Source organism: Mytilus edulis, chromosome 3, assembly GCF_963676685.1.
Source record: "Mytilus edulis chromosome 3, xbMytEdul2.2, whole genome shotgun sequence".
Classification (NCBI taxonomy): Eukaryota; Metazoa; Mollusca; class Bivalvia; order Mytilida; family Mytilidae; genus Mytilus; species Mytilus edulis.
Genome location: NC_092346.1, coordinates 77412991 through 77438457, shown reverse-complemented (window position 1 = coordinate 77438457; position 25467 = coordinate 77412991). Strand labels below are relative to the sequence as shown.

The 25467-nt window shown below is 31.8% G+C and overlaps 2 protein-coding genes across 2 annotated transcripts in view; one reads left to right on the top strand and one right to left on the bottom strand.

Moving 5' to 3' along the window:
• The first annotated feature begins 1929 nt into the window (after positions 1-1929).
• On the top strand, positions 1930-3089 carry LOC139515437 (putative leucine-rich repeat-containing protein DDB_G0290503). The gene is made up of 2 exons (XM_071305006.1): positions 1930-2087; positions 2165-3089. The coding sequence occupies exons 1-2, from the start codon at positions 1930-1932 to the stop codon at positions 3087-3089; spliced, it is 1083 nt and encodes a 360-aa protein (XP_071161107.1).
• An 11229-nt stretch (positions 3090-14318) lies between these two features.
• LOC139517469 (lys-63-specific deubiquitinase BRCC36-like) overlaps positions 14319-25467 on the bottom strand; it is a 13367-nt gene continuing 2218 nt past the window's right edge. Inside the window, exons 2-7 of the mRNA XM_071308564.1 lie at positions 24837-24956; positions 24347-24434; positions 23914-24002; positions 19314-19378; positions 17272-17447; positions 14319-14720 (exon numbers count right to left, since the gene is read on the bottom strand). Of these exons, the coding sequence (XP_071164665.1) occupies positions 14563-14720; positions 17272-17447; positions 19314-19378; positions 23914-24002; positions 24347-24434; positions 24837-24956 (696 nt within the window). The 3' untranslated portion in view covers positions 14319-14562. The remainder of the gene's footprint in view (positions 14721-17271; positions 17448-19313; positions 19379-23913; positions 24003-24346; positions 24435-24836; positions 24957-25467) is intronic.

Sequence of the window (25467 nt, the reverse complement as noted above, 5' to 3'; positions counted from 1 at the left end):
ACAGGACATTTTTAAAGAAAAAAAATGGCGGGTTGAACCTGGTTTTGTGGCATGCCAAACATCCCCGTTCATAGCCATGTGAAATATAACATTAAGATGACAAGTCAACACTACAGGACTACAATATAAATAAATTGGAGAATACAATTGACAAAGAAACACACGAACAACAGCCAACAAAAGGCAACAAGTTGAAAATTTTTATACGCCAGAAGTGTATTTTATCCACACAAGATCTACTAGTGATGCCCAGATACAAAAGTTTGAAAGCCGAAACAAGCACAAAGTCGAACAGCATCGATGACCAAAAGATCAAAAAAGTTGTACCAAAAACGGCCAGGGTTTTCTGTTAGTTACCAGAACATCCTTATCATTTAGAATAATTTATAATTTTGCAAACACAGTAAATTTATAAAATTAATAAACAAAAGCTGTACATGATAGAACTGAATATTGACTAATTACAGGAAACAACGGAAATACATTACATAACCAGACATTTGCAACACAATATGTAGACACATCCGAATATGTTTAAACCTCAACGCCAAGTGACGTCATATTTGAAATTGTAAAAAATGACCAAAAAAAAAATGATGACGTCATTTGAATTTGTAAAACAGATCATCAAAATATGAAAAATGACGTCATTTGAATGAATAAGATAGAACTAGGACTGACCCAAGATTACATTTGAACTAAATACTGATATTGCACTTAATAACAATGCACATTTGAATATTTATTAATAGCAAACTAAGGCAGCAATTAACTATATTATAAAGCTATATGTCCGGTTTGTTTTGAATCTCACTTCAAACGTAAAATATCGTACTGATTACGTTGAACAAAATGAAATCTAATAAATGAATGCGGTGATTAATATTATTTACCATAACACATAAATATAATAGAAAAGAAGTCAACACATTTGACAAAATCCGATGAGAATTACAAATAAAACAAACATTTAAACTAAATACATGAATTTGGGATAGACAAGTACCGTAACACGTCTTATAGTCAATGCGAATTCACACTCAGCAAAACAGTCACAATCGGGAATAAGTCAAGTTTGGTAATTAAAAGATTAGACGACATAATGACAAACAACAATCTACCATGTGGTAAAAATGTCCTTAACTAGTTTGGTCAAAGATACATCGTGTGGATCCACCAATTCGTGATGGTGTCCATAAAATTTACGGAGTGTCAGTTTTAATCTGTCCTCATAACTTTGTTGAAGCAGTTTCTGCGTAAGGAGCACACTCCCGTATATGAAGTCCGTATAGTGTGAACAAGCACGAGAATAACGTATACATTGTGATATGTAAACACCATACGAAGGAGCAGAGGGTATGTTACTGCTAAGAAATGGGAAATTGATAATTGGGAAGTTGAAATCGTCCCGTTTATCATAGATTTTCGTGTGAAGTCGTCCATCTACGTCAATATTGAGGAAAAGATCAAGGTATGAAGCAGTCCTTCTAGTATCAGTAGTATCCTTAATTTCAAGTTCACTGGGATATATGAGATGTAGGTATTGGCTGAAATATGGGTTATTCAATGATAGAACATCATCATAATATCGGAAAGTAAAATTAAAGAATTTCGCAAAGTGCTTTTTCTTTTTGTCTTTTAGAAGGTTCTGAATGAATTCTGCTTCATACGAGTACAAAAACAAATCAGCCAGCAGGGGTGCACAATTAGTACCCATTGGAATACCGACTGTCTGTTGAAATATAAATCCTCCAAACTCAACAAATATATTGTCGATCAAAAAGTCCAGTATTTTGATAATATCATCTTCAGTATATTTTCTGGAAGATTCAGTGTGATTCTTCACAAAATATGCATTATTGTAACCCAAAACCCAAACGAGCTAAATGTGAGTCGATATACATTAATCTATATAAGGACAAGGCAAACATGGTTGCCTTTCGTGTGAAAGTTGATCGCATTCTCTTGTGGATCAAAACTCTTCATGTATGGTATTATGATCATCTTGGTAACTCCGCCGAACATGATATAAGGTGGTTTGATGATCCAGCAGATTGGAATAAGAATGCAGGAGGCAATAAAGCCATGTATGTATTGAAATTTTAGCGAAGCATCCGCATGATACAGATACCCCCCTTTTATACAACGTTACATTTTTTATTAGCCCTGGGGTCATTCAGACACAGGGTAATGCCAAAGACAAATTTGTTAAACGGGATTTTCCCATCTTTATAGCACTAATTAAGAAAATTAAAAAGTTCAATGGTGAACAAGTTATTCGACACAATACACCTACAAGTTGCCCTGTAGAAGAGGCCAACGAGGAGGACACTTTAGACAAACTTTATGATGATCAAACATGTGAAAAACAGTTATTTGAAAACAAAGGTGATGTAAACAATAACAATCAATCAACATCAAACAACCAAAGTAATGAATGGTCTGTAACACAATTTAGACCTGAAAAAATGTTAGAGAGGATGGAAAACTTTTTCATACTCGCTCTAGATAAGATATGTACAAAACAATCTGAACTTTTGTCGGCTAAAATAAAAACAATGGAGGATTCATATATCAAACACATAAAAGAAAATGACAACAAACTTGCAAAAGTACTTGAAAGTGTTTCCAAAATTCAAAATGCCAAATCTGATTCTACAAATGCATGTGATCAGAAAATTTTCAACAAATTAAATACACTTGAGCATGAGAATTCTGATTTGAAGATGTCATTGCAACAGGTTAAACACACAACAGAATTGGACAAGTTTCAGTTGCAGTCAAAACTTGATCAGCAAACATCTCAGTCTGAGCTTCAAAAGGTGAACCATAACAAATCACAAAAGCAATTAGAGTTTGAAATTAATAAATTAGAAACTACAATACATGAGAAAGATGATAAACTTAAAACTTTAGTAAGCTCATGCAATGAACTGAAATCTAAATTAGAAGAAAAAGATGATGGTGCTGCACAGTTTCAGGATGTGTCACCAAGAACTAGAAGATCCGCTCAAAATAACACGTTATATAAATTGGAACGTCAAATACTGAAAGAATCGATGTGTCTAAGTTGTCATCTATACTATTAAACGAGAAGACCTCAATTTGGGTGTCGCTTCTCTTCTTTCCACAATAAATTATTCAACACAGCTCTGTGTCCTATAGGTACAGTGCATAGTCGCATTTGTCATCCATTTATATGATTATTCAGATTGAGTTATTTTTGGAGAAAAACGAGAAAAAAGGCATCCGGATATTGTCCCGTCATTGGACGAAATTTTAAGTCAGATTAGACTTCCGGTTTGCGTTTTTCTGTATACTTTGAACATACATATACGATATACTACGAATAAAGTGTATTTTAATTCGTTTTTCTGTATACTTTGAACATACAAATACTACGAATAAAGTGTATATTAACTCTATCTGCTATCATTTTCAAGTTTACTATCCACGGCGGTCACAGAGTTTATTGAATGGAGAGGGTCTGTATACTATATCAATTGACCACCATGGATCGATTAGTAAACTTGGAATTTAAAGTAAATACACTTTATTTATATAGTAATGAATGTTCATAATATACAGATAAGCGCTAAAATTATTCATGTGAACTTTTGATACCTTTTCTGAAATTTTCCAATCATTAAATCTTTTACAAAATTCATTTATTATCATTCAACATAAGAAAAAGATGTGGTATGATTGCCATGTTGAGACAACTCTCCACAAGAGACCAAAATGACACAGAAATTAACAACTATAGGTCACCGTACGGCCTTCAACAACGAGCAAATCCCATACCGCATACTCAGCTTTAAAAGGCCCCGAAATGACGATGTAAAACACTTCAAACGAGAAAACTAGCGGCCATATTTATGTACAAAAAATGAACGAAAAACAAATATGTATACTAAATGTATGTTCATATTGAAATTGATAGAAAACCAAAAATTGGGAATTTTAGAAATGAAGGAGGAGGGATAAAAAAAAATACATTTTCCTGTCCCCAATAACCTATGACTTATGATACATTTGCTGAAATTCTCCAGTCATTCAATATTTTCAAAATTCTTCCAACAACACTTTACATACTTTAAACTACGCTCTGAATGCCCGCGATTTCGCGGTTGTGTTCTAGTCTAAGATTAAAAAGGAGAAACGAATTGCGTACACATTACCTGATACCGAGTTAAGTTTGCGTGAAATTGAGCATTCTCCTGATATAATTATGTTTCACTCCTTAACAAATGAGCTACGTGAAAAAAGTGCAGAAAGTTGTGTTAACAAAATGAAAGAAATTGTGTCTTTAGCAGGTGAATTATATCCATCTTCAAAAGTTATCATATCTACACCAACACCTAGAGCTGACAACGAAAGCTTCAATATAAAAGGCCAGTTGATAAGTGTTTTATTGAAGCAGGAATACTTTGATACCGAAGAAGTATATCCGTGTGATCACAGTCATTTAGCAAATAAAGGCAGAGCAGTACCTATATGTCTCTGTGAAGATGATAAATATCACCTTTCAGATCAAGGTGTAAATGTGTTCACAGCAAATATTCGAGATATAGTTGATGAAGCTCTTGATTTACCTAAACGTAGACCGTTCTATAATAGCAATGTTAATCTGAATAACGGATCAAGAGGTGGATATCGTGGACATGGTGGATATCGTAGTCGTGGTGGATATCGTGGTCGCGGTCATAACAATTATAACAATTATCAAAGTCGGGGTCGTGGATATGGGTAGCCTTAATATCCTGATATTTAACTATCTTGACTATCTTATCTGTGTTTTGTTATTTGTTCTTTGTCTGGTATCGTCCTCTGTGTTCTGTTGTTTTGTTATTTGTTCTATGACTGGTATTGTCCTCTATGTTCTGTGTTTTGTTACTTGTTCTTTGGCTTGTATTGTCTTCTGTGTTCTGTGTTTTGTTACTTGTTCTTTGTCTGGTATTATCCTCTGTGTTCTGTTACTTGTTCTTTGTCTGCTATCGTCCTCTGTGTTCTGTGTAATGTTACTTGTTCTTTGTCTGGTATTGTCCTCTGTGTTCTATTGTTTTGTTATTTGTTCTTTGTCTGGTATTGTCCTCTGTATTCTGTGTTTTGTTATTTGTTTTTTGTTTGGTATCGTCCTCTGTGTTCTGTTGTTTTGTTATTTGTTCTTTATCTGATATTATCCTGTGTGTTCTGTGTTTTGTTACTTGTTCTTTGTTTGGTATTGTCCTCTGTGTTCTGTGTTTTGTTACTTGTTATTTGTCTGGTATTGTCCTCTGTGTTCTGTGTTTTGTTATTTGTTCTTTGTCTGGTATTGTCCTCTGTTCTGTGTAATGTTACTTGTTCTTTGGCTGGTATTGTCTTCTGTGTTCTGTGTAATGTTACTTGTTCTTTGGTTGGTATTATCTTCTATGTTCTGTGTTTTGTTACTTGTTCTTTGTCTGATATAGTCCTCTGTGTTCTGGGATTTGTTACTTGTTCTTTGTCTGGTATTGTGCTCTGTGTTCTGTGTTTTGTTACTTGATCTTTGGCTGGTATCGTCCTCTGTGTTTTGTTACTTGTTCTTTGTCTGGTATCGTCCTCTGTGTTCTGTTACTTATGATTTGTCTAGTATTGTCTTCTGTGTTTTGTTACTTGTTCTTTGTCTGATATAGTCATCTGCGTTCTGTGTAATGTTACTTGTTCTTTGTCTGGTATTGTCCTCTGTGTTCTGTTACTTGTTCTTTGTCTGGTATTGTCTTCTGTGTTTTGTTACTTGTTCTTTGTCTGATATAGTCCTCTGTGTTCTGTTACTAGTTCTTTGTCTGGTATTGTCCTCTATGTTCTGTGTTTTGTTACTTGTTCTTTGGCTGGTATTGTCTTCTGTGTTCTGTGTTTAGTTACCTGTTCTTTGGCTGGTATTGTCTTCTGTGTTCTGTGTTTTGTTACTTGTTCTTTGTCTGGTATTGTGCTGTTTTCCGTATTTTGTTACTTGTTCTTTGTCTTGTATTGTTTACTGTATTCTGTGTTTTGTTACTTATGATTTGCCTCTGTATTATGTTAAAGTAAAATGTTCTTGAGCTTGACATAGGGATAGTGATCCAGCGGCATTAGTTCACTTCTCATAAAGCTGTATATTTTAGAAGGTGAAAGACCTGGATCCTTTATACTATGTATACAGATGCCTTATGTTATGAATTTCCGTCTGTCACATGTCCATTGTCCTTGCGTTCATTTTAATGGTTCAGTGACTTTTGGAGAAAAAAAAAGTTTTTTGTACTGTTAATTTCTCTCTTATTATTAGTAGATAACTATATGAAGTATGCGCGTACTTTGCAAGGTCATCATGCCTGTCAGACAGTTTTCACTTCACCTCGACCTCATTTCATGGCACAGTGAACAAGGTCAAGTTTTGGAGGTCAAGTCCATATCTCAGATTATGAGATACTATAAGCAATAGCTCAAGTATATTTAGTGTATGGAAGGATTGTAAGGTGTACATGTCCAACTGGCCGGTGTCGTCTGACCTTAACCTCATTTTCATGGTTAAGTGGTTAAAGCTAAAAAAAAATATTTTGGTCTGTTTCTCTTATACTGTATGCAAAAGGTATACTATATTTAGTGTATGGAATGATTATAAAGTGTACATGTCCAACTGGCAGGTGTCATCTGACCTTGAACTCATTTCCATTGTTCTGTGGTCAAAGTTAAGTTTTTGAATTTTGGTCTTTTTTTCTAATACTATATGCAATAGGTCAACTACATTTGGTGTATGGAAATATTTTATGATGTACATCTCTGCCTTGCATGGTTCACCTGACCTTGACCTCATTTTCATGGTATATTGGTTTATGTTTAGTTTTCTTGGTTAAGTCTATTTCTTAGAAACTATAAGCAATAGGTCAACTATATTTAGTGTATTAAATGATTGTAAGGTGTTATGTATTTCTCATTTGCTTAATATGATCTTGACCTCATTTTCTTGGATCATGTTAAGTTATGTGATAGTTGTAGTAAAGCTTTATATTTAGGACTATTACCATAATATCAATGTTTAGTAAAGAAGGCCTGACATTTCAGCGTGTGCACTCTTGTGAATTTTTTTGTATATACCTTGTAACCTAAAAACCTTTACTGATTCATGAAAGAAGAGTGGTCAATTAAATACTGTGGTATGTTCGTGGGCATTGCTGTTTTATTGAAAAGTCTTACTTACATTGAGAACTCGATTTTATGGTTTAAACAAGAGGCTGTCACAACGACAGCAAACCGGATTTATTAACATTTATTTGTGTCCTGGCAATATCACAAGAACCATTACTGATGAATGGTGAAAGTGAAAATCGTCAATATCAAATTTGACCTCCATTTTGTCATCAGTATCAACATATTAAAATTTGAAAAGCTTAGACCTTACCTGTTACCTAGTCTTTATCTTCCTCCTCTAGCAGGAGCTTCGCTTCTATAGCGTAATTCCAATTTGCACCCTTATTTGCACCCTAACCCTTACACACGGGGCACTCATAAAATCAGTATACGTAGGTAGTTATTATAACAATTTATATAACAGTAACATATATACAGCATGCGGACTAATCCATCACCATGGAAACGTAGTTAACTATATATCTTACACAGTCCAATCGTTTCATAGCCGGATCACTATTATATCTCCATATAACATAGTGTTATAGACTATAATTAAAATACTCCTGCCCTCGCAATAGCATTTACTGTTCAAAACACTGTCCTTGGTATCTTTAAAATCTAAAAAAACGTTTCACTGTTCATTTTGTAGACAATTATTCCATATAAAACACGCTAATAAAATATTTAAAATCTAAAACCACTTGATATTTTACAAGCCTTGGATACGAGTTTTCAGTTCAAACACTATCCATCTCTCAATATTGCAGAATAAATCCTGACACAATCCAGTAAGTGCGAATCAAATTTACTCAGACATTAAAAGTAAACGTTTGTGATATAGTTTGTAACACAGACCTCTGGTTAATGTCTCTATACGGACCTGTTCCTTGTAGGTAAGAAAATGATATGATGTACAGTCTATAATTAGATGTAAAAGATTCTCCTTGTCATCAAATAGTTCTTGAATTAGCAAAGGTGGCTTATTACAATCTACGAGAAGAGATTTCAACTCTTGCATAAAGCGATTTCTTATGCTTGACAGTTTTTCACATTTAAGTATAAAGTGAGTCATATCTTCTGGTTCAATGTTACATAATGGACAGATTGCTGAGATACAGTTTTTTGAAAATCTAGACCTCTGATACTGAAGAATCATTATTCCGGTGGCGATTTTAACTTTAATTGCAGCCATATTAATAGAGTATGGGTCAGTCCCACTGCTTTTCCAAATATTATGCACAGTTCCTATGTTGGAATCATTAAAATTAATATATTTCAAGGATGACTTTTCTTTAGCTTCCTTCTTTAAATTTTGTAAAAAATGATTATTTATACAGTTATTCACAAGTCTATTCCAGCTTATTTTTGATGGTGGATTCTCAATGATATCATAAGGCGATGGCAATCCATAAATTACAGTTAAATTGTGTAGTTTTGTAAACCAACTTCCAGATTTTTCATCTTTCATAGCCAATTGTCTAAAAGCAATTTCTCTTTCAACAGACTTATCATTTCTAATTATATTTCCAAATGTTTTCAGAATTTTCTTATGAATTTCTCCCTCTATAGGAATACGCCCTAATAATAGTAAAGTTGCAGCTATTGATGTGCGTTTAGGCAAGTGCTGAATTTGCTTTAATAATTGTCTAAAGAATAGTTCCATCTTTTGTATATCTGTATTTGAGAGCGATATGACATCTAAACCATATAGTAGTCTAGGTATAACATATATTTGAATCAAGTGTACAGAAACTTTTGGATTTACTCCATTCAAACCGTGTAACCCAGCACCCATAAGGGAGTATACAGTTTTCCTTGCCGTAGTAATACGCTTGTTCACAACTTCTTTAACCCCAGCATTTTTAGTTATATTTCTATCTATTCCAAGGTGAACTGCAGATTCAGAAAGTGTTACTGATTTTCCATTCAAAGACCAAGATTTTGGCAATTTATCGTTATATACTAATATAGTAGATTTTTGCTCACTGAGTAGATATCTCAATTTGTTTGCATGATCTGCCTGTACATTTAACATTGTTTGTAATTCATATGGATCTGTTGAGATTAAAGCAACATCGTCAGCTACTGTTGGGATACCACAATAAATGGGTCCAATACATGCTCCTAATTGATTTCTTTCAAAAGTTTGTAAAAGTGAATTTATAAATATTTTATAGGCTGTCGGTGACCAGATACCGCCCTGTCGTACACCTTGTTGTTCCTCTATTGAGTTTGAAAGCAACCCTTTCCATTTAATTTTTGATTTAAGATTTTCATACCATCTTTTAAAGAATAACCAATTGTCCCCCGTTAATCCAAACTTGTGCATTTCTCTCATCAGGCCAAGATGCCACACAATGTCAAAAGCTTTCCTTGCATCCATTAAAGCCACATAAAGTGGTGATTTTGTCTTAATTGCTTGAATTATAAGTTCAGTTAAAATTAAAGCAGCAATAATAGGCATTTCTCCAGAGGTAAATCCTTTTTGTAATTTATTTTGGTTTTTAATTACAGAGTTTTTATTTTGAGATAAATGAGCTTTCTCAACAACTTTTCCTACTGTACTTGTAATAGTTATTTTCCGATATGAGTTCGGATCAATTTTTGGTTTTCCATTTTTCAAAACAGGACAGGCTATCCCACCTTTTAATAAAGTTGGAATATGTAAATGTTTAAAAATAGCATTTATAAGAAAAGTCATTATAGTTATCATAATAGGTCCACCATATTTCAAATGTTCAGCTGCTATGTTTTCTTCATCAGCAGATTTATTATTTTTCATAGATGCTAAAATACTTTTCATTTCAACTTCTGTTACAGGTGAAATATTTTCTATCTTATTTTCAGTAAAAGTTTTAGTTAAATGTTTTATATCATTTTCAACTAGACTAAAATGTTCTTTATCAAAATTTTCAGAATCCATAGGAGATGCCAAATCTTGAAAGTAATCCATCCATGCATCACGAATCAAGTTATCGTTATTTAAAGAAATATCATTAAAAGTAAGCGAAGTAGTTGTGGTATTTGCTGGATTTCTTTGTTTCCTTACTAAAGAATAAAAACCAGCATCATTTCCCTCGTGAAGTTCCATAATTTTCTGATATTTGTTAATTCTTAAACTTGCCTCAAGTTGCCTTTGCATTGATCTAAGCTTCTTTTTGTAAAACTGAATATTTTGGAATAAAATGTTACTTTTATCAGTAGGTCGGCCAGCGGCTTTCCACTTTGCAAAATGATCTCTATTTATCTTAGCCATATTTTCCAATTCTGGAGTCCAGGGCTTTTTCTTTAACCTTTTACATTTTGAGCGTTTAGAACGGCTACATTTAGAAGCTGACGCTGCCATGATTGTACAAAGTTCATTTATCTTATCTGGTATATTATCAAATGTCAAATTAAGGTTTATTTCATCAGTCCATGTCGACAGTTTATTCTCAATCTCTTCCTGATAAGCAGTTTTATCAACCTTATTCCAATTTATTCTTTTGTTCTCAATTAATGAATTAATTTCCTCATTCGCTTGTATATTACATGGAATAGTAGTCAGTATTGGATCATGAGTAGAGGTATTTATAGACTCACGTATAAAAGTCAAATAATTGCTAATGACACTTTTGCTTTCTAAAAAATAATCTATCTGGGAGGTATCTCTTCCATTATAATGATAAAAGGTAAAAGTCTTTCCGCAAGACGGTGGTATTAAAAGATTGTTTTCCTTTATAAAATCTCTAAAAACTTTATCTTGTTTAGAATCTCTATAAATAGATGCATTCATGTCCCCACCTATCACAATTCTGAATGCATTGCTATATTTTATGTAAATTTCTGATAGTTCATCAAGGATTTCCTGATAATTGTCTATGCTATTTGCATTGCCACGACACGGGAGATATGTAGATAAAAATATAAATGGCTGTGTAGTATTAAACTTGATACCTATAATTCTGTTGCCCCCGTCTGGTAAAAGTTCAACAAATTTTTCAAATTTCTTGTGAATACATATTGCCACTCCAGCATGGCCCCTACGGCGCTCATATGCATCAGAAAGTGAATTATCATCAAAACATTTTGCATAGCATATAAAGTCTTGTAAAAATTCATCAAGTTTATGTTTTTCATAACTGTGAAGCCAATGTTCTTGTAATAACAAAATATCGGAACGCTTTGAAAGAGTCTCAAGATATAACTTATTGCTATTAAATCCCTCAATATTAAATGTTAATAAATTTAAGGACGAAAGTACTGAAGACGGAGTCGATTCTGTCTCAATAGGGTTATCTATAGGCGAGTCTGCTGACTTTGGGTATGCCGAGTAGGTTTCCCCTTCTCCATATGAAGTCTGGTGATTGGTTGAATAAAATGGAGGTTTTGGTGATTTTGGTGTTGTTGGTTGAAGACCGACGCTCTTTGTTGGTAAGATGGTGGGCTTAGACATTGTGAAGTTTTCGTCATGTTCGTAGAGACATGTTTCGGACGAAAATTTTTCAGTCTTACTTTCGTCGGAGAGTGAGCACCTAAAAAATCAGAATTCTCATCATAGGACTTCATAGAAATTGTTTCATCACTTCTTGTGTTCAAAAGAAAGTCATCCATTTGGTGACATATGTTATGTAAACTTGCTGATTGAGCATGCGTTTTATTATTATCATTTTGCATATATGGCTTTCGACGTTTCTTTCCACGAGAAGTTTTTACATGAGGCACATGCGAGTTTCTTATGAAAGTTAATTCAGTGTTATTTTTATGCACATCAAGTTCTAATTGCCTAACCTTTTGCTCTAAAAACCAGATTTTCATTTCTCCTATTTCAGACTGTGGTGTACTCTGTACATTTTGTGTACAAGAATGTGAATTAGTAGAACCTTGTGTTGGATAATTTTCTAACTGTTCAACTCTCTGGTTAATAATTAGTAAAGAATGTTGAAGATCTTTATTCTTATCTTCCAAAGTTATAGAATATGCACGATTGGTAGCTAACTGCTTTTTAAGTTGATCAATTTCAGACTCATATTTCAGAATTTTACTGTCTTTAACTTTCAATAATTTATCTCTTTTTTCAATTTGAGTTTGGAGATGAGCAATCTCTGCTTTATGTAATTCAGTGTTATCAGGTGAATTAGCCATATTCGGACCAGATGGTAAGGTATTTACTTGATCTAGCAAACTTTCAGTCATAGCAGTTGGCTGACAGTTCTCTTTTAGTTCAAAAGTTCTAGTCGAGGGTGTTTGACCTACACTTTCTGTGTTGCTATTAAGATTTGCCTGGCGAATACAAGAATTAACAGCAATGTCTATGTCTGAGTTTACAGTACCCCGCTGACTGGTACACATCCTACATATATATGAATCGTCTTTAAGCTCTATCTCTAATACATTTTCAGGTGTTAAACCCTCACATTTGAAGTGTATCCACTGATAACAAATGTCACAGGCTACAGATGTGTAGATTGAATGGTTCATGAGTAAATGCAACAACATGAATGGAAACGCCATTTTACGATCTTTCAAGAACCATAACTCCTGAACGGTAAAAGTCAAAATCGTCATTATTGAACTTGACCTCTTTTTTGTCATCAGTAACAACATATTAAAATTTCAAAAGCTTTGGTTGAATGGTTCATGAGAAAATGCACGGACACGACGGGAAACACCATTTTTCAATCTTTCAAGAACCATAACTCCTGAACGGTAAAAGTCAAAATCGTCATTATTGAACTTGACCTCCATTTTGTCATCAGTAACAGCATATTAAAATTTCGGAAGCTTTGGTAGAACAGTTCATGCATAAATGCACGGACACAACTGGAAACTCCATTTTTAATTCTTTCAAGAACCATAACTCCTGAACGGTAAAAGTCAAAATCATCATTATTGAACTTGACCTCCATTCTGTCATCAGTAACAACATATTAAAATTTGTGAAGCTTTGGTAGAACAGTTCATGCGTATATGCACGGACACGCCTGGAAACTCCATTTTTCAATCTTTCAAGAACCATTACTCCTGAACGGTAAAAGTCAAAATCGCCATTATTGAACTTGACCTTCGTATAGTTGTCAGTAATAACATATTAAAATTTTAAAAGCTTTGGTTGAACGGTTCATGAGTTAATGCACGGACAACATTTGATTGCCGCCCGCCGTACATCCCCAAATCAATAACCGACATTTTTGTCACAAAAATCCGGTTAAAAATGTTTCCTTACAAGCTTAAAGTCATATGAAATGAGTGAGTGGTGAAAAATTAAGTTTATCCAATTCTTGAACCAATGCATGTATATATTATAAACTTAGTCCTCTGTGCACGATTTTATCATTATTTTCACAAGTATATCATATAATCATCAATTTTTTCTCTCTCTGTTTGTTATGATTTAACAAATATGGCTGCTCATTAAATGCCGTGTTTTACCGATTGTCACCTTATGGTAAACAAATCACAAAAAGCATGGGTATTGAGCACGTGTTTAACATGTATAATCAGATATTTGTTTATTTCAATGACAGATCCATGCGTATTGCGATCACCGGATTTTTACGAGGAGGGTTACGCTCTGGTGACTATGCATACGGAAAATATGTCAGCGAATTGCTTCCTGGAAGCAAGCAATTAAAAATAAGTAAACTTCTTCTAAATGTGGACAAATTAAAGAATTTTCCTCAGAAAAAAGTATATGTACATAAGTTGTATAATGAAAACTATCCATTTAGTTATAAACAAGAATGTGTCCTCAGTACACGAATGCCCCACTCGCACTATCATTTTCTATGTTCAGTGGACCGTGAAATTGGGGTAAAATCTCTAATTTGGCATTAAAATTAGAAAGATCATATCATAGGGAACATGTGTACCAAGTTTGAAGTCGATTGGACTTCAACTTCATCAAAAACTACCTCGACCAAAAACTTTAACCTGAAGCGGGACGGACGGACGGACGAACGAACGGACGGACGGACGGACGCACAGACCAGAAAACATAATGCCCCTCTACTATCGTAGGTGGGGCATAAAAACATATGCATATTTTTTTTGAATTTGAGGTTTCTTATGACTTTAAGCCTAAAGGAAATGTATAATTCTTAAAACTCAAATTTGTTTTTGTTTTGTTTGTTACTACCTTTAAATCCATTGAAATTATGGGTACCCAACAAACGAAAATACACCCACAGTAATATGAATAATATTCCAACTCATTATTTCAAGTTTTAATTTTAATACATTTTATATTCAATACATCTTCAATAACTCAACAATAATGTGGTAAAAGAAATACATGTATATCCTCAGGTAGTAACTTAAATTCCACAAATATGTAGAAGTTCATAATACAATTAGAGCTATGCTTGGAATCTACATCAAGCATGTTATTGACATCATGCTATGCTGGATAAATCTGTAATCATTTTGAGAGACACAAATTTCCTACTGTTGATCTCAGCTATTATCTATTTCCTTTAATTGTTTTTCAATGTCTAGTTTTCTAGCCTGTAATGTCTGTATTCTAGATCTGTTTGTTTCTAGTCTGTTTTCTAATGCTTGTATCAAAGGTCCACTCATTACTTCAGTTATATGGCACAGAGATTTGGTATAAACTGAAAATATAAAATGGTACTTATTCTCTATAATTTACAACCAGATGCTCCGCAGGGCGCACCTTTATACGACTGCAGAGGTTGAACCCTGAACGGTTGGGGCAAGTATGGACACAACATTCAAGCTGGATTCAGCTCTAAATTTGGATTGTGATTAAATAGTTGACACAGCATAGGTTTCTGACACAGAATGAATGTGGTCTAATGAACTTAAAATATTTTTTTTGCCTTTGAGCAATTCACTATGCTGTTGAATATTAATCCTCTCAAAAAAATGTTTGAAGAAATTTTCTTTTTATTTATGAAATCTGAAATGAGAAAAATTTAACCCCCCCCCTCCTTTTTTTCACATCCCCCTTTCCCTTTTCCCAAAACTGATCTCAATTCAAATTTCTAATGGAGTTTGCAACAATAACTACTCATTTAAATACATAATAAAATATTAAAATGTAAAAAAGTGCTTGTTATCACTAAATGGTAAAGATTGTTTTAATTTATTAGTTGGTAGTAAAAGTGAATATACATTGTATATTGTATAAAACAATGATTTAAGTTGATTCAACTACTATTTTGGACAAAGAAAGATAACTCCAATTGAAAATTTCTTGCTATTGCACAATATTGTGCAATTAGATATTTCTTGCTATTGCGCAATACTGTGCAATTGAAAATATTTGCTATTGCACAATGCTGTGCAACTGAAGATTTCTTGCTATTGCACAATATACTATGCAATTGAATATTTTTTGCTATTGCTGAATACTGTGCAATTGCACAATACTTAATATAATAATTTTGGATCCTGATTTGAACCAACTTGAAAACTGGGCCCATAATCAAAAATCTAAGTACATGTTTAGATTCAGCATATCAAAAAAGCCCAAGAATTCAATTTTAGTTAAAATCAAACTTAGTTTAATTTTGGACCCTTTGGACTTTAATATAGACCAATTTGAAAACGGGACCAAAAATTAAGAACCTACATACACAGTTAGATTTGGCATATCAAAGAACCCCAATTATTCAATTTTTGATGAAATCAAACAAAGTTTAATTTTGGACCCCGATTTGGACCAACTTGAAAACTGGGCCAATAATAAAAAATCTAAGTACATTTTTAGATTCAGCATATAAGTTTAATTTTGAACCCTTTGGACCTTAATGTAGATCAATTTGAAAACGGGACCAAAAATTAAGGATCTACATACACAGTTAGATTTGGCATATCAAAGAACCCCAATTATTCAATTTTTTATGAAATCAAACAAAGTTCAATTTTGGACCCTTAGAGCCCCTTATTCCTAAACTGTTGGGACCAAAACTCCCAAAATCAAACCCAACCTTCCTTTTATGGTCATAAACCTTGTGTTTAAATTTCATAGATTTCTATTTACTTATACTAAAGTTATGGTGCGAAAATCAAGAATAATGCTTATTTTGGCCCCTTTTTGGCCCCTAATTCCTAAACTGTTGGGACTTCAACTCCCAAAATCATTCCCAACCTTCCTTTTGTGGTCATAAACCTTGTGTTTAAATTTCATTGATTTCTATTTACTTATACTAAAGTAATTGAAAACCAAGAATAATGCTTATTTGGGCCCTTTTTTAACCCCTAATTCCTAAACTGTTGAAACCAAAACTCCCCAAAATCAATCCCAACCTTCCTTTTGTGGTCATAAACCATGTGTCAAAATTTCATAGATTTCTATTTACTTAAACTAAAGTTATAGTGCAAAAACCAAGAAAATGCTTATTTGGGCCCTTTTTGGCCCCTAATTCCTAAAATGTTGGGACCGAAACTCCCAAAATCAATCCCAACCTCCCTTTTATGGTCATGAACCTTGTGTTAAAATTTCATAGATTTCTATTCACTTTTACTAAAGTTAGAGTGCGAAAACTAAAAGTATTCGGACGACAACGACGCAGACAACGACGCCAAAGTGATACCAATATACGACCAAAAAATTTTCAATTTTTGCGGTCGTATAAAAATGTTTGGTTAAGTTAACAAGAATAACGTTATCCCTTTGTCGTGACAGTTAGGTTTTATGGTCTGTGTGTCAGTCTGTTTATTACTCTGTCCAATATCAGGTTTACATTTTTTGTTACAGTAATTTACCATGAAAATGTTGTCACATCAACTTGAAACTAAGTACACATATTCACTATGATGATAACTTTTTAAAACTAAAAATGCTATATTATGGAACCAAATTATGGTTTTGACCCAGATTTTGCAGTTCACTTGATATGGAAATGTGATAGTGCAAGAAATGGAAATGTATTCTTATTTCATATACTGTTGAATTTGATCATTTATTCACCAATAAAATGATGCATTTGCTCTAAGATAATCAATTTCATGCAAAAGTTACAAAGGAGAGCTGGAATTTATTTCAACCATTTTGACTTATTATAGATTTTTTATCATTAAAAGATGTCAAACACATATGTTCCATTGTTTTACTAAAAAAGGGTTCATTTTCAAGTACTGGTACATTTAAAAGGAAGATTATGTTACATCAATTGCTTCAGTAAAAGATGTCACTACCTGATACATTATGAAGTTTGGTAATGAGATCCAAGTCTGTTCCATCTGTTGTTTTACTGAAAGCCTCCTTTTCCTCTTGACACAGTATTCTTGGTAACTGTACTAAGGAATCCATACAAGCTTTACCTATTCCGTTACTTGGTTCAATATAAAATGGTACTTCTTTTCTTGCATACCTATAATTTCAGATAATTTCATTATTGTGACCATGTATATGTTACTAAAGAAATTATTTTTTCTGTTTTATGTAAAATAAGCGACAGAATGAATATAATGATATTTAAAACTATTTTTTTTTTTTTTTTTTAAAGTTGATGGAAGATGGTACAAGTACATGTATTGCATAAATCAAAATCTTACATCATTTTCAGGTAGAAATCTGTGGTTGAATTTCATGTAACATTGTAAGACTTTATTGTTTTAAAATTTCATTAATAAATTCTGTTTAATAAACTAAATATCAAAAATAATTGAACTTCATCCTATGTTAGTGTGCCTTTTCAAAGTCAGGATCCTTGTCGGTGCTTATCTTTTCTCATCTTTTGGAGAAATTTGTGTTTCCTTAAATCAACTTGCTAATATCCACTTCATTTGGACTCTTGTTGATAGTTGTTTCATTGACATGCTATCAAATCTCCTTATTTTTATATTTATTTTGTGTTTTAGATTGCACAAATGAAAACATTCATTATAAAATTAAGTCATTTTCAATCAATTAATATTCATATTTTAAACTTTGTGTAGTTCTAATACTGATATGTTGAAGTTCTACTGTATAATTCAGTATCAGAACCAAATGATGATTAATTATTTAAGAGTTTTGTGGTAATAAGAATATTGTATATGTTTCATAACATTTGGTCAAGGCAAACTGAAGTTAGAGAATAGAAGCTAATTTCAAGGCAAACAGACATACAGAAAGACAGGGTAAAACTAAATGCCCCTCCGTTACGACAGGGCATAAAAAGTTACATCAAATTGATAAACCTAAAAGGTCAATTGAAACATCTTCAAATTCCTATTTCATCTAGAAAGTATCAAAATATCTAATCAAATTTTATTTAAGGTGGTATGGGTGTCTTCCTCCATCTTGGATTGTAAAAAACAGTGAACCAAAGGTCAATACTTTTTATCAAGTTAGCAAAATTTGATGCAGGAATGCAGATATTTAATATGAATTTTCATTTAAAAGAACCAACTTATAAGAATATAACTTATAAATATTAATATTTTTGCAAAAATTTATAATTTTTGTTTGTTTTTTATTTTTTTTTAAAAATTGCCATTTTAAGGGGAGGTAACTCTAAAATAGTGCATTTTCTGAAGGATTCTACATGGAATTTTCCTATTTTGTATTTTAGCCGGAAAAAACTCACGGTGACCCTACCTTTTCTTTTGAAATTCTCAAAGCATTGTCTGAAAACTATCTTTTTCTTAAGTATTTAACAATTCTATCATTTTGTTTAGTTTCTAACCACAAAATGGTGTTTTTTCCTGTATAATCCATACAAAATGTGTCATTTTGTCGCGTCCTGTAGCTTGAGAAAATGCGCGGTGACCTATCATTTTTATTATATATTTCAACATATATCAATAGATACTACGTTTTGGCAAAGTATGAACAAATTCTATCATTTTTATTTTAGACTCCCATACCACCTTAAGTGAGATTTGCAAATTAAAAAAAAGTTGATTATACTGTAAATTAATTTAACATCTACTTTTCTTACTTTTGAACCCTTTCAGGAAAACCTGCTAATGATTTATTTGTGTAGATTTTTCAGTAGTTTAATGTAAAATAAGAAGATGTGGTATATCTACCAATGAAACAACTATCCAACAGACTCAAACTAAAGGGAGACAGCTCTTTCAGAAACAAACAAACCATAACTGATAAAAATAAGGACATACACACAAACTTGAAGACACATTCTATACTGTTTACTATGGAACCATCAGACATCACAAGTATACTGTTTAATAGTAAATATTAGATATGTACAGATCTGTTCTTAATTTATTTATGATATTTTAATACATACTGTGCAGGATAGTCTTCCATGGCTTGATTGATTGATTGAAAGCAGGTCACTTCTATTCTGTTTAACTGTAAGGAAAACATTATATTTATTCATTACGTAATGGTTGTATCTAGCTAACTTAGTTATTTCCAATAATTGTCTTTCATTATCTAATTTTCATCACTATGTCTAATTTGTAGAACTACCGGTAACTTACTTGAGAGGTTTTTATGGGCTCTGTTGAAGGCCTTACTATGACTTTGAGATGAAGAACAGCAATAAAAGAGCTGTTCCTTAGCTTTTAGTGTGCTTTTGTTCATATCCATTTTTTCTATTTCCTTTCATTATATTTGTGCCATGGATGGATACTCTATATCCCTTGTTATTGTATTATTTTTCACTACAAGTTATTGAGATATCTCCCATATCCTTTGTTTTTCTAAAAAAAATTCTCACTATAATGTATTGAGTTATCTCCCATATTCTTTTGTCTTTATCCTATCTTTTACTATAATTTATTGAGATATCTCCAATATCCTTTGTTTTCTATTATCTTTCACTATAATTTATAAAGTTATCTCCCATATCCTTTGTTTTTTCTATTATCTTTCACTATAATTTATTGAATTATCTCCCATATCCTTTGTTTTTCTATTGTTTTTTAGTAAGCTCCCATATCCTTTGTTTTCTATTATTTTTCACTGTAATTTATTGAGTTATCTCCCATATCCTTTGTTTTTTTTCTATTATCTTTCACTATAATTTATTGAATTATCTCCCATATCCTTTGTTTTTCTATTGTTTTTTAGTAATCTCCCATATCCTTTGTTTTCTATTATTTTTCACTGTAATCTATTGAGATATCTCCCATATCCTTTGTTTTTTCTATTATCTTTCACTATAAATTATTGAATTATCTCCCATATCCTTTGTTTTTTCTATTATTTTTCACTGTAATTTATTGAGTTATCTCCCATATCCTTTGTTTTTTCTATTATTTTTCACTGTAATTTATTGAATTATCTCCCATATCCTTTGTTTTTCTATTGTTTTTTTAGTAATCTCCCATATCCTTTGATTTATATTATTTTTCACTGTAATTTATTGAGTTATCTCCCATATCCTTTGATTTATATTATTTTTCACTGTAATTTATTGAGTTATCTCCCATATCCTTTGTTTTTCTATTGTTTTTAAGTAATCTCCCATATCCTTTGTTTTCTATTATTTTTCACTGTAATTTATTGAGTTATCTCCCATATCCCTTGTTTTTTCTATTATTTTTCACTGTAATTTATTGAATTATCTCTCATATCCTTTGTTTTTTTTATTATTTTTCACTGTAATTTATTAAGTTATCTCCCATATCCTTTGTTTTTTCTTTTATCTTTCACTATAATTTATTGAATTATCTCCCATATCCTTTGTTTTTCTATGGTTTTTTAGTAATCTCCCATATCCTTTGTTTTATATCATTTTTCACTGTAATTTATTGAGTTATCTCCCATATCCTTTGTTTTTTCTATTATCTTTCACTATAATTTATTGAATTATCTCCCATATCCTTTGTTTTTTTATTGTTTTTTAGTAATCTCCCATATCCTTTGTTTTCTATTATTTTTCACTGTAATTTATTGATTTATCTCCCATATCCTGTTTTTTCTATTATCTTTCACTATACTTTATTGAATTATCTCCCATATCCTTTGTTTTTTCTATTATTTTTCACTGTAATATTTTGAGTTATCTCCCATATCCTTTGTTTTTTTTAATTATTTTTCACTGTAATTTATTGAATTATCTCCCATATCCTTTATTTTTTCTATTATTTTTCACAGTAATTTATTGAGTTATCTCCCATATCCTTTGTTTTTTCTATTATCTTTCACTATAATTTATTGAATTATCTCCCATATCCTTTGTTTTCCTATTGTTTTTTAGTAATCTCCCATATCTTTTGTTTTCTATTATTTTTCACTGTAATTTATTGAGTTATCTCCCATATCCTTTGTTTTTTCTATTATTTTTCACTGTTATTTATTGAGATATCTCCCATATCCTTTGTTTTTTCTATTATCTTTCACTATAATTTATTGAATTATCTCCCATATCCTTTGTTTTTTCTATTATCTTTCACTATAATTTATTGAATTATCTCCCATATCCTTTGTTTTTTTATTGTTTTTTAGTAATCTCCCATATCCTTTGTTTTCTATTATTTTTCACTGTAATTTATTGATTTATCTCCCATATCCTGTTTTTTCTATTATCTTTCACTATACTTTATTGAATTATCTCCCATATCCTTTGTTTTTTCTATTATTTTTCACTGTAATATTTTGAGTTATCTCCCATATCCTTTGTTTTTTTTAATTATTTTTCACTGTAATTTATTGAATTATCTCCCATATCCTTTATTTTTTCTATTATTTTTCACAGTAATTTATTGAGTTATCTCCCATATCCTTTGTTTTTTCTATTATCTTTCACTATAATTTATTGAATTATCTCCCATATCCTTTGTTTTCCTATTGTTTTTTAGTAATCTCCCATATCTTTTGTTTTCTATTATTTTTCACTGTAATTTATTGAGTTATCTCCCATATCCTTTGTTTTTTCTATTATTTTTCACTGTTATTTATTGAGATATCTCCCATATCCTTTGTTTTTTCTATTATCTTTCACTATAATTTATTGAATTATCTCCCATATCCTTTGTTTTTCTATTGTTTTTTAGTAATCTCCCATATCCTTTGTTTTTCAATTATCTTTCACTATATTTTATAAAGTTATCTCCCATATCCTTTGTTTTTTCTATTATCTTTCATTATCAGTTATTGAATTATTGCTCATCATGTGATTCCAATTAATGAAAAAGGGTCATTAGCTTACTGAATTACATCCCTTGAACATTGATTTTGTTGTAAATAAATGAGTTACTTCTTTTTAAAGTTGTTCTTTTTATTTTAACTTGTGAATAATTCAGTGAACATTCTCTTATGAAACAAGTTTTTTAAAATAGGTAACTGAATTAGCTTGTGGTTATCATTATCCTATATTCATAATGATTTGTTAGTTATTTTTTAGTTAAAAACTTAAGGTTATTTCTTTGCTTTTGTAATGTAAAATACATGTTCCAATAGACGTAGAATGTATTGAAAAGTTCTTTCACAGGTTATGCCCCTTACAGAAAGGTCAAATCTCTTCGGTCAAATGTAAAAAAGTTGCGCCTCATCTACCTCAACATTTTTCACTATTTACTATTTCTGTAAGTACAATCGTTTTTGAGATATCAACTAAAAAGTTGTAAGGTCAACGGTCAAGGTCAACCTTAAAAAGCTTTAAAACACACTGAAAATCCTTTAAATAAGGTCAAAAACACATAATTCGCTATATATACGACATGACCTTTGACCTTTTGACCTTTGTCAAGGTCATTAGTCCCCAATGTCATTGCTGAAGACCCCATGGGTCTAGGACCTTTGGTCATATAGTAAAAGCTGATTTTGCCTTTTCAAGAGTTATGCCCCTTACAGAAAGGTCAAATCTCTTCGGTCAAATGTAACAAAGTTGCGCATTAATGACCAAACATTTTTCACTATACAACACTTCTGAAAGTATTAAGGTTGCTGAGATTATCCGCTAACAAGGTGTTAGGTCAAAGGTCAAGGTAAACATACACATTTGACCTTGAGATAATTTTCAAAGTCACATGAATTGATGATGGATGGTGAAGATCCTAGGTGTCTACGACTTACGGTTTCTGAGTTTTGGTGGCCAATCGACACCGGTTAATTTTAATAGGGGCATAACACTACCAATGAGTCGTTGAATCTTTTCGATCCAAATGTAATAAAGAACCAGGGTCTGGTCCTGAACAAATTTCACCCTTCTTTTTTTTTCTACCTATTACGGTTACGGTGTTGGAACGATAACAAGGTTTTTGGGTTTCGGAGGGATTACTCTGAACCGACAAAATATTTTGACTCACAGGGTCAGTTCCGGATAGGTATTCATGACACCGATACAAAGTGTGAACATGAAAGCAACACGTCTTACGGTTAACGCGGATAAATTTGTCAAAGTTTGGCGGAAGAATAATAATAATAAACAGAAGAAATACAGTAAGGTCTTTCCCTTTTGAAAAAGGAAAGACCTTAATTAATCTATTTCGAACTAAACAAAAAAACGTAGAGAGGGTTTTTTGGTTAATTGTTTGGTAAAAATACAACTTGTTATAACTTCTGACAGTTAATTTTGAAATATCTCATATCTATATCAGATGGAAAGCAAACATCAATCATACTTAAAACCACTCACTACATAGGTTTCTGAGTAATCCCTATGACCATATTTCTCCTCTTTTTTTTAAGTAGTTAGGTAAATTAACTCCTAAGACATTATACATTTAGTTCTAGTAATAAAAACCTATGTGTGTAGCTTAATCAGTTATCTCCCCTCATCTAACACTTATGGTATTAATACTGAGATAACTTCAAGGTGAACCCCTGATCTAAGTTTTCCATGTAGATAACTGCAGCAACTTGTCAGTTTGCTGTCTTGTAAATCCGTAATACAATGTTATACAATCTGACAAATTGTTTCCTTTAAATCCACTTACTTTTGTAGATTTATCTTCATTGAATACTGAAAATATCAGTCCAACAAAACCTTCATCCATCATTTGATACATAGCTTGAGTTTGTACATCTAAAAAAAAACAAATGTAAAACTAAATTGATAAAAGAAGTAAAGGTTTTAAATAAAAAACTTATACTTATTACAAGACTGTATAGTTAAAGTAAGTTCTTACATTTAGAATGACACTGCCATCACCAAATTTACCGGTAGTTAAATATTCATACACAGAGAAATGTGAAGATGAGAAACCAGCCTAACATTGTACAATGCCTATCTTTATTTGTATTTCCTTTTAATTACCTACAAAAATACTCATCTTAATAAGAATGTCTTATGTACTAAGGTGATTTAAATGTACATCTCTAGACCACAGAGATAAATGAAATACTTACTAAAGTTAAAATAAATCTTACCAACATGTGACGGCCACACAGTTATATGTGGATGTGAATGGTACCAGCCTAGTACTCTCATTGGTCTACACAATTCTTTTGCCATTCTCTAAAATTATATATTTATCTTTTATACATTTATTGTGTTTTTTCTTCATTATAACAGTGTACATAATTTTGAGTGTTTAATAAATTTATAACTCGTTTTTCAAACTTTCCCTGGCATTTTTGCAACAAAGGTTCTTATTTTTGTTGAAGTATAATTAGGAAATACAAATCCATATTTTTACTACCTACTTGTGTAAGATCATATGCATAAAATTATGCTAGCAATTGTTTTCCAGAATAAGGTAGGGCATTTCAATATGTCAACAAGCATTGCCTGAACTATCATAATTATTTAAACTGCATATTTGAATTATGTGTGTCAGAAAGCATCAGCTTGTGTGTACATATTAAAGTTAAGAATTGTGTCCCCTGCAGAAAAGTGGGTAACTCATGATAACTGTACCTCTGCCTTAGTGGAAGCATCTGACAACTGTTCTGGTGATATTTCTACTCTGTCAGCCTGTTTATCTGATCTCTGTAGCATGATAACAGCTGAGATGTGAGATATACGATTCTCGTCAATCTAGGAAAAGAAGAAAAAAGTAGAACTTATTATTTCATTAGTAAGTGGATGAAATATGACAAATGAAGAATTGGACATGGAAAATGTTAATTTATCATGAAGATAATTTATGCAATCATTAATATTAATACTCAGTTTCACATACTGCTTACAAATAAGTTTTGGGAAAGAACATAACATACTATAATCATGGTTATGACCTTAATGATATATGCATATATTCAATGGACCATTTTTACTACTATTATATCTACCAAAAATTTGATTTAGTCATGAATGTTGCAACTGCTTACAGGGACATTGGTTGTCAAATTCATGTTCACTGATTTTCCTTAAATTCTCATATTAGATAATAAGATTTATTAACTTAACCAAAATGTATATGCATTTTTACTACTATTATATCCACCAAAAATTCTATTCACTAATGAATGTTGCAACTGCTTAAAGGGGAATTGGTTGTCAAATTCATGTTCACTGATTTGACTTAAATCCTCATATTAGATCTGCT

Coding starts and splice junctions, on each gene's coding strand:
- LOC139515437 (XM_071305006.1), top strand. CDS start 1,930: ATGGTTGCCTTTCGTGTGAAAGTTGATCGCATTCTCTTGTGGATCAAA. Junction 2,088..2,164: donor GCAGGAGGCAATAAAGCCAT/GTATGTATTGAA, acceptor ATTTTTTATTAG/CCCTGGGGTCATTCAGACAC.